Here is a 7,500-nt window from a genome sequence, read left to right on the forward strand (position 1 = left end):
ACACACTCACACACACACACACACTCACACACACACACACACACACACACACACACACACACTCACTCACACACACGCCCCGCGGCCATGTATGTGTGTGTGTTTTGCAGTTTCTCAAGTTTGATGCGGCGGAGAGCATGGCAGAGCACGAGCAGAACTTCTTCAACAGCAGCGCCGGTGCTGATGGGAATGACGGCGACGACGACGATGACGACATTGACGATGACGCGACCACCGTGCTGGTCCTCGGCCTCTCCCTACCCAGCGGCAATCGGTGCGCGGCAATTGTCTGCGAAAAGGGCACAGCTTGAACACAAGGCCTCATGGTTGCGTTGCCACACACACACACACACACACACACACACACACACGCACACACACGCACGCACGCACGCACGCACGCACGCACGCACGCACGCACACACCACACACACCACACACACACACACACACCCTGGCTCGTATTTGATGATTCGTGGTGGTGCGTGTCTGTTCATGGTGTGCAAATCACAGCCCCGGCACTGCGTTCATTCACACGACCACACCACAGTCACAGCACGAGACCACGCCGCGCCATCTCATTGTCATTGCAACTGCTGCTGATGTTCACGTGCAGAGACTTTGTTGAAGCGGAGCCAACAGAGCCCATCAGCAACATCCGCACGCGCATTATGCAGAAGTTTGCTGAGCAGGGCGAGGACAGGGACAAGCTGATGTCGTTTGTGCTGGCGCATCCGCACGACGGCCACATTCTTGATGAGACACGCACGCTCGGGGAACAAGGTGCGCTGCGTATGCAAGCACACACCATTTCACGTTTTTTTAGATGTACCGTCGTTGCGTCATCTGTTTTTGTTCATGACCTGCTTCCTTTGGCACACATGCGCATGCGCACTCCCTCACTCTCTTTTACACACACACACACATGCACACACACACACACACACATGCACACACACATGCACACACATGCGACAGGCGTCCAAGTGAAGTCACTGCGGGAGTACAACGAAATCCTCACGATGTCGCAGCACAATCAGCACGAACTGTTGAAGCCGGCGACAGTGCAGATGCTCTCAAAGTCCGTGTCACACATTCACACATTCACACATGCACACATGCACATGTACGCACTCTGTTAATTTGTCTGCGTACATCCGCCTATCCTTCTTCTCTTTCTTCTCTCTCTGTGCCCCTCTGTGCACTCACAGCCAGTCCATGATGCCACGTGCAACGCTGCTGCGTGGCCTTGTGCCGTACGTCCTTGCAGATTGGGCGCCGTTGTCAAGTCGCGCTGGTTCAACCTCGTGGTGACGTTCATGGTGCTGGTGAACACTGTGCTGCTCGCCGTCCAGACGGACGCCGGCGCAACAGATGAGGCCGCGTTCGCCTTCACCATTGGTGTGTGTGTGTGTGTGTGTGTGTGTGTGTGTGTGTGTGTGCGAACATGTATGTGTGTGTGTTAGCGTTTTGTTCATGTTGTATTCTCCGTTGTATGTTGTGTGCCGTGTTGTACTTTTCTTGCGTTACGAGGGCATGGTCTAGCAGTGTCAGCTGGCGCCTGTGCTGTTTCTCTCTCACGCCTCCTTCCTTTTGTCTCATACCTCTCTTACGCCTCCTTCCTTCGACTGCACTCATCCCTCCTCAACGTTCAACCAACCCACAGTGGAAGCGTCGTTTGTGGGCCTGTTTGTACTTGAGATGCTGGTGAAGCTGGCCGGGTTGCGGCCGCACATGTACTTTGAGTCCAAGTTCAACCGATTTGACCTGACGGTTGTGCTGCTGAGTCTGCTTGAGTTGATCCTTGTGCACACGACGGGTCTGCGCTCCATTGGCATCAGCGCGCTGCGGTCGCTGCGTCTGCTGCGCATCTTCCGCGAGATGAAGCAGTACTGGGAGGACATCAACGACTTTGTTGTCTCTCTCCTCAACAGCATCGCCTCGATTGTCTCGCTACTGCTGCTCATCCTCATCTACATGGTCATCGTCGCTCTTCTCGGCATGCAAATCTTCGGCGGCAGGTGCGACCCTCTGTGTATGTGTGGATGATCTCGTGTGTATTTAAATGTGTGTGTGGATAATCTCGTATGTACTTAACTGTGTGTGTGTGTGTGCATGAATGCATGTGTTTCTGACTGTATGTGTTTGTGGATGATCGTGTGTGTGTGTGTGTGTGTTCGTCGTGCTCTCGTGTTTGTTTTGCTCGTGCCGCTGCGTCATGTTCTCGTGTCCGCATGTCGTGTTTGTGGGCAATGGAGGCGTGCGTTTGCCTCTGCGTATGATGGGTGCACTGATGGACCAACACGATGGCGTGCCACCTCATCAGCCATACTTGCTCACCCAATCACTTTTTTTCCCATCTCCACCAACAACCCCAACATTTCCCTCCCATTCCCCACCGCCACCGCCACCGTTAACCGCCACTGCGGTCGCTTTGATTGCTGCCAACCAACAGGTTTGACTTTGAGGATCCAAAGCCGCGCATCAACTTTGACGACTTCTTCTCTGCGCTGCTGACGGTGTTCATCGTCATTGTTGGTGATGACTGGAACAGCGTCATGTACAACGGCATCCTCGCTTACAACGGCGTCAACAAAGACGTATGTGTGTGCATGTGTGGATGTGTGTGTGTGTGTGCCTGTGTGTATATGTGAATGCATGTGTGCACGATGATGCTTGTCGTTGGTTTGCGTTTGTTGTTTGTCTTCACACCCTCATTCTGGTGAACACACGCTGCCGTGTCATGGCTGCTTCGTTGCCACGGACAACAGGGCTGGGTTGCGATTGTGTTCTTCTGTGTGGTGGTGATTCTCGGCATGTTTGTCCTGCTGAACGTCTTCCTTGCCATTGCCGTGAAATCGCTCGATGATGCACGCGACCTCAAGGCCGCCAGGGACGAGGTGTGAACACCACTTGCACTGCTAATGGCATTCCAGTGCTCACCGGTCGTTTGGAGGGGTGTGTGTGTGTGTGTGTGTGTGTGTGTGTGTGTGTGTGTGTGTGTGTGTGTGTGTGTGTGTGTGTGTGTGTGCGTGTGTGTGTGCTGCGCCCCATGCCCCTCATTTGCTCGTGCCATGTGATCTCCACCACACAGCATGTCATGACCCTCAAGTCGTCGGCTCATATCATCCCACCATGCAACCTTGACAGCACAAGGAGCGGTGGAAGGCTGAGGCGGCCGTGAGCGACGAGTCTGAGGACGATCGTGAGGACCGCCGCCGTCACCGCCAATACGCAAACCCGCTCGTCGGCGCAGCGGTAGCAACACACACACACACACACACACACACACACACACACACACCTCGGAGAGTGGCATTTTGTGGTGTGTGTTGGTGTGTTCGTTGGTGTATGCTGGTTTGTATGTGTGCACACGCGTCCAAGTGTGCTTTTGTCACGGGGTGAAGTGTGGCAGGCGGTTGCATGCGTTGTTACTCATGGCCATTTCCTTGTTGCTTTGGTCGTTTGTTGCACAGGAGCAAGAGAAAGAAGAAGTGGAGCTCCAGAACACCGTTCTCTGTACGTGTGTTCGCTGTGTTGGGGAATATGTGTGTGTGATAATGTTTTGTGTGCATAATGCACCTGTGCATGTGAGGCGTGATTGTATTGCGGTCAACGAAGCCTGCTGTTCGTGCACCGCTTCCTTCTTTTAATCCACACACACACACACACACACACACACACACACATATATATATATATATATATATATATATCGCACCACACACCACGTGCGCAGGCGACGTTGACAATGTGCCGCTTCGCAAGCATCTGACGCGCGCTGTTGCGAACAACAAGTCGCTGTTTTGTCTTGGGCCACGCAATTCCTTCCGCAAGTTCTGCAACAACATCGCCTATGACAACCGGTTTGAGTCTGTGATTCTTCTCCTCATTCTCATCAGCAGCGCTCTTCTTGCTGCCGAGGACCCCGTCAATCTTGACGCGCAGGTGCACATTGTGTTTGTGTGTGTGTTCTGTGTGTGTGTGCATGTGTGTGCGCGTGTGTGTATGCTCTGGTGATCTGTGTGTGCATGTGTGTGTGTATGTATGTGTGTATGTGTGTGTTTGCTGTGTGTGCCGTCACCTTCGTGTTCGTGCGGTTGGTGCTTGTGCATGTGATAGCCTCTTGACGACTCTGACCCCACCGTTTTGCCCGACCATCCACTTTGGTTTGCAGATCAACAAGGATTTGGAAACAGCGGACATCTTCTTCACATCTGTGTTTTCGTTGGAAATGGCATTGAAGATTGGTGCGTGTTTCTGTGCGCGCATGTGTGTATATGTGTGTACTGGCACCACCACTGCTACGACAGATAGGGTTCATAAACTGTGTGACCTGCCCACGTGCGCATGCTTGCCGTTGTGAAGAATGCTTTACCACCTCTGATGTGCATCAACTCACGCTTGTGCCCCCTCCCTTTGTTTGTCGTCACCTCTTTTCTCTTCCCAGTGGCGCTCGGCTTCATCCCGTACATCACCGATCCGTGGAATGACCTGGACGCTGTTGTTGTTCTCGCCTCAGTTGTCTCCCTTGCCATCTCTGTGCGTTGCTGTGCACTGACGATGGGTGACAACTGCCCCTGACTGCGTTCTTGTGTCTTTGCTTTGTGTCGCATGTGCGCACTCCACACGTTTACACATCCACATTGCTCGTTCTGTGCTGAGCTAGTGTCTCCGTTCTCCATGATTTACGCTCGTGATTCTGTTTGCCTGCGCTTCCTCTCCTCGCCAATTCACACACCTCAATCTCTTGCACACCGCCTCTCTGGACGCACTGCAGAGCGACGATGCTGCGGTTGTTCGCGTTCTTCGCGTCTTTCGCGTTCTGCGCCCGCTCCGTGCAATCAAGCGAGCACCGGGGCTGCGCAAAGTCGTCAGCTGCATGGTGGTGTCGATCAAGACGATTGGGAATGTGTTCATTGTGACATTCCTGCTCACGTTCATCTACGCCATCATCGGCGTGCAGTCGTTCAAGGAATGCTTTGGTCGCTGTAACGGTGAGTTGCACAGTGCGCGGACGCTTGCGTTCTGCCTGCACATCTTACGCACGCACACACACGCACACACACGCACACACCCATGCACTTATACACACACACATGAACGCGTACATGTACGCATACATGCACGCATACATGCGCGCATTCGCACACTCTCTTTGCCGAGCTGAGCCGCTGCTCACGCGCTTCGGTGTTCACACTTTCACGAATTGCATTACGCGTGCGCACACACGCATCCACACACATGCCAGACCCGGATGTGATGTTCAAGTCGCAGTGCAACGGCACGTTTCTGGTGGAAGATGACGCCGGTCTGTTTTCGAACGCCACACGCGCGTGGTCGACGCCATACTTCAACTTTGACAACGTCGGCAAGGGCATGCTCACCCTCTTCACTGTCTCAACACTCGAAGGTGCGTGTTGTAGCCGGGTATCTTGTGGACGCGCGGTGCAAGTGTATGTGTGTATGTATGTGTGTATGTATGTGTGTATGTATGTGTGTATGTATGTGTGTATGTGTATGTATGTGTGTGTATGTGTGTATGTGTGTGTATGTGTGTGAGTATGTGTGGAAATGAGTGTGCAAGAGATCATTTGTGTGTGTGTGTGTGTGTGTCGAAACGAGGGTGTGCTTGAGCAGCAGGTGCGTGGGCGTTTGATTCGTACCTTATGATGCCACCCAGCTCCCTCGTTGTGGTAATCACTCATTCGTGGCATGTGCACTTATGTATGCTTGCTTTTGACTTGCTGTGGTGTTGCCGTGGGTGTGGACAGGATGGATCGACGTGATGAACAATGCCATCGACTGCACAGCCGAGAATCGGCAGCCGGAGCGAAACAACAACCCTGTTGCCGCGCTTTTCTTTGTCACATACGTCATTTTGGTTGGTCAACTGTGGTGAATGTGCGTGTGTGTGTGCGTGTGTGTGTGCACAGGACAGCTTTGCGTGTGGTTGTGGTGGTGATGCTTCCACATTCACCAATTGCTTGAGGTTATGCTTTTACTGCTGCGTATCATGGCCCCCCCCCCGCAAACTCACTCAACCTCATGTCCATCACTCCTGCGTGCAGGTTGCATTCTTCATGCTGAACATCTTCGTTGGTTATGTGATCATCACCTTCTCGAGCGAGGGCGAGTCGTATGAGGCTGTGGACGGCCTGGACAAGAACCAGCGAAAATGTCTGGCGTTTTGCTTGAATGCACAGCCGATTCGCGTGCACCGTCCTCTCTACCGCGCACAGATTAGCATTTTCCGCTTTGTGAGCAGCAAGCATTTTGAGTGGTTCATCATGGCCGCCATCATCGGCAACTCCATCGTCCTGCTCATGGCCTACGAGGGCATGCCCAGCGACTACGAGGTGTGTGTGTGCATGCGTGATTTTGTGGCCCCGCGCGCGCGCGCGTGTGTGTGTGTATGTGTGCATGTGCGTGTGTTTGCTGGGGGTGCACGAGAGTGCGTGGTCATGTGTGTGCGTGTGTGTGTGCGTGTGCGCGCATGTGCGTGTGTGTGTGTGTGCGTGCGTGTGTGTGTGTGTGTGTGTGTGTGTGTGTGTGTGTGTGTGTGTGTGTGTGTGTGTGTGTGTGTGTGTGTGCTGGGGGTGCACGAGAGTGCGTGGTCATGTGAGTGCGTGTGCGCGGTTGTCGCAACACCCCATCCCCCTCCTTTTCGCGAATTTTTTTTTCGCTCTCCTCTCAAACGTTGCCCGCTCGTGCTTCCACTCACTTGCTGCCTGTTTCATGTGTGGTGCGTGTTGGGGGGGGGGGGCTTTGGTGTGCAGATGGGCCTGCAACTGTGCAACATTGTCTTCACAGGCATCTTCACTGTGGAGGCGCTGCTGAAGCTGTTTGCGCTCAACCCGACGGGCTATTTCCACGACTCGTGGAACTTCTTCGACTTTATTATCGTCGTCGGCTCCCTCGTGGATGTGTTTCTCTCCGCAACGCAAAGCAGTGGGGATAGCGGTGTCAACATTGGATTCTTGCGGCTCTTCCGTGTGGCCAGGTATGTGCTGACATTCGTGTGTGTGTGTGTGTGTGCGTGTGTGTGAGTGTAGACGTGCGTGTGTAAACTGCGTGCGTCCTTGTTCTTGCTCCATTGGCGGGATGAACCCGTGCCTCATTGTACACGTACGTTGTCTGTTCTCAATAACTCATGCTGGCGTGCATGTGCGTGGCAGGTTGTTGAAGCTTGTGAGCCGCGGTAAGGGCATGAAGCGGCTGCTGTGGACGTTTGCGAAATCGTTCCAGTCGCTGCCGTATGTTGCTGCTCTGATCATGATGCTCTTCTTCGTCTACGCCGTCATCGGCATGCAGGTCTGATCCAACTCGACACTGCACTGCACTCCACTTGCATTCTTGTGTGTGTGTGTGTGTATGTGTGTGTGCATGTGTATGTGTGTGTGTGTCTTTGAGTTTTGGCAGGTGCCTTTCACGTCTCACGCGGCCTTGCTTTGTTTATGTTTGGGTCCGTGTCATTGGAATGGATGCCAGCTGTTTGCC

The 7,500-nt window shown here is 53.5% G+C and overlaps 1 protein-coding gene across 1 annotated transcript in view; it reads left to right on the forward strand.

Annotated features, from left to right (window-relative positions):
• Nucleotides 1-7,500, forward strand: part of PTSG_09464 (voltage-dependent L type calcium channel alpha 1) — a gene marked incomplete at its 5' end in the record, with an annotated part of 13,723 nt that overhangs the window by 3,317 nt on the left and 2,906 nt on the right. Inside the window, 19 exons of the mRNA XM_004989662.1 lie at nucleotides 111-274; nucleotides 617-783; nucleotides 979-1,081; nucleotides 1,271-1,401; nucleotides 1,667-2,021; nucleotides 2,456-2,600; nucleotides 2,772-2,900; nucleotides 3,151-3,258; nucleotides 3,477-3,519; nucleotides 3,740-3,948; nucleotides 4,178-4,250; nucleotides 4,451-4,542; nucleotides 4,781-4,997; nucleotides 5,252-5,413; nucleotides 5,775-5,884; nucleotides 6,072-6,359; nucleotides 6,780-7,003; nucleotides 7,179-7,314; nucleotides 7,492-7,500. The exon at nucleotides 7,492-7,500 is cut by the window's right edge and continues 63 nt beyond it. Coding sequence (XP_004989719.1) covers nucleotides 111-274; nucleotides 617-783; nucleotides 979-1,081; nucleotides 1,271-1,401; nucleotides 1,667-2,021; nucleotides 2,456-2,600; nucleotides 2,772-2,900; nucleotides 3,151-3,258; nucleotides 3,477-3,519; nucleotides 3,740-3,948; nucleotides 4,178-4,250; nucleotides 4,451-4,542; nucleotides 4,781-4,997; nucleotides 5,252-5,413; nucleotides 5,775-5,884; nucleotides 6,072-6,359; nucleotides 6,780-7,003; nucleotides 7,179-7,314; nucleotides 7,492-7,500 — 2,865 coding nt within the window. The remainder of the gene's footprint in view (nucleotides 1-110; nucleotides 275-616; nucleotides 784-978; nucleotides 1,082-1,270; nucleotides 1,402-1,666; nucleotides 2,022-2,455; nucleotides 2,601-2,771; nucleotides 2,901-3,150; nucleotides 3,259-3,476; nucleotides 3,520-3,739; nucleotides 3,949-4,177; nucleotides 4,251-4,450; nucleotides 4,543-4,780; nucleotides 4,998-5,251; nucleotides 5,414-5,774; nucleotides 5,885-6,071; nucleotides 6,360-6,779; nucleotides 7,004-7,178; nucleotides 7,315-7,491) is intronic.

This window comes from Salpingoeca rosetta, assembly GCF_000188695.1.
Source record: "Salpingoeca rosetta unplaced genomic scaffold supercont1.28, whole genome shotgun sequence".
Taxonomy (NCBI): Eukaryota; class Choanoflagellata; order Craspedida; family Salpingoecidae; genus Salpingoeca; species Salpingoeca rosetta.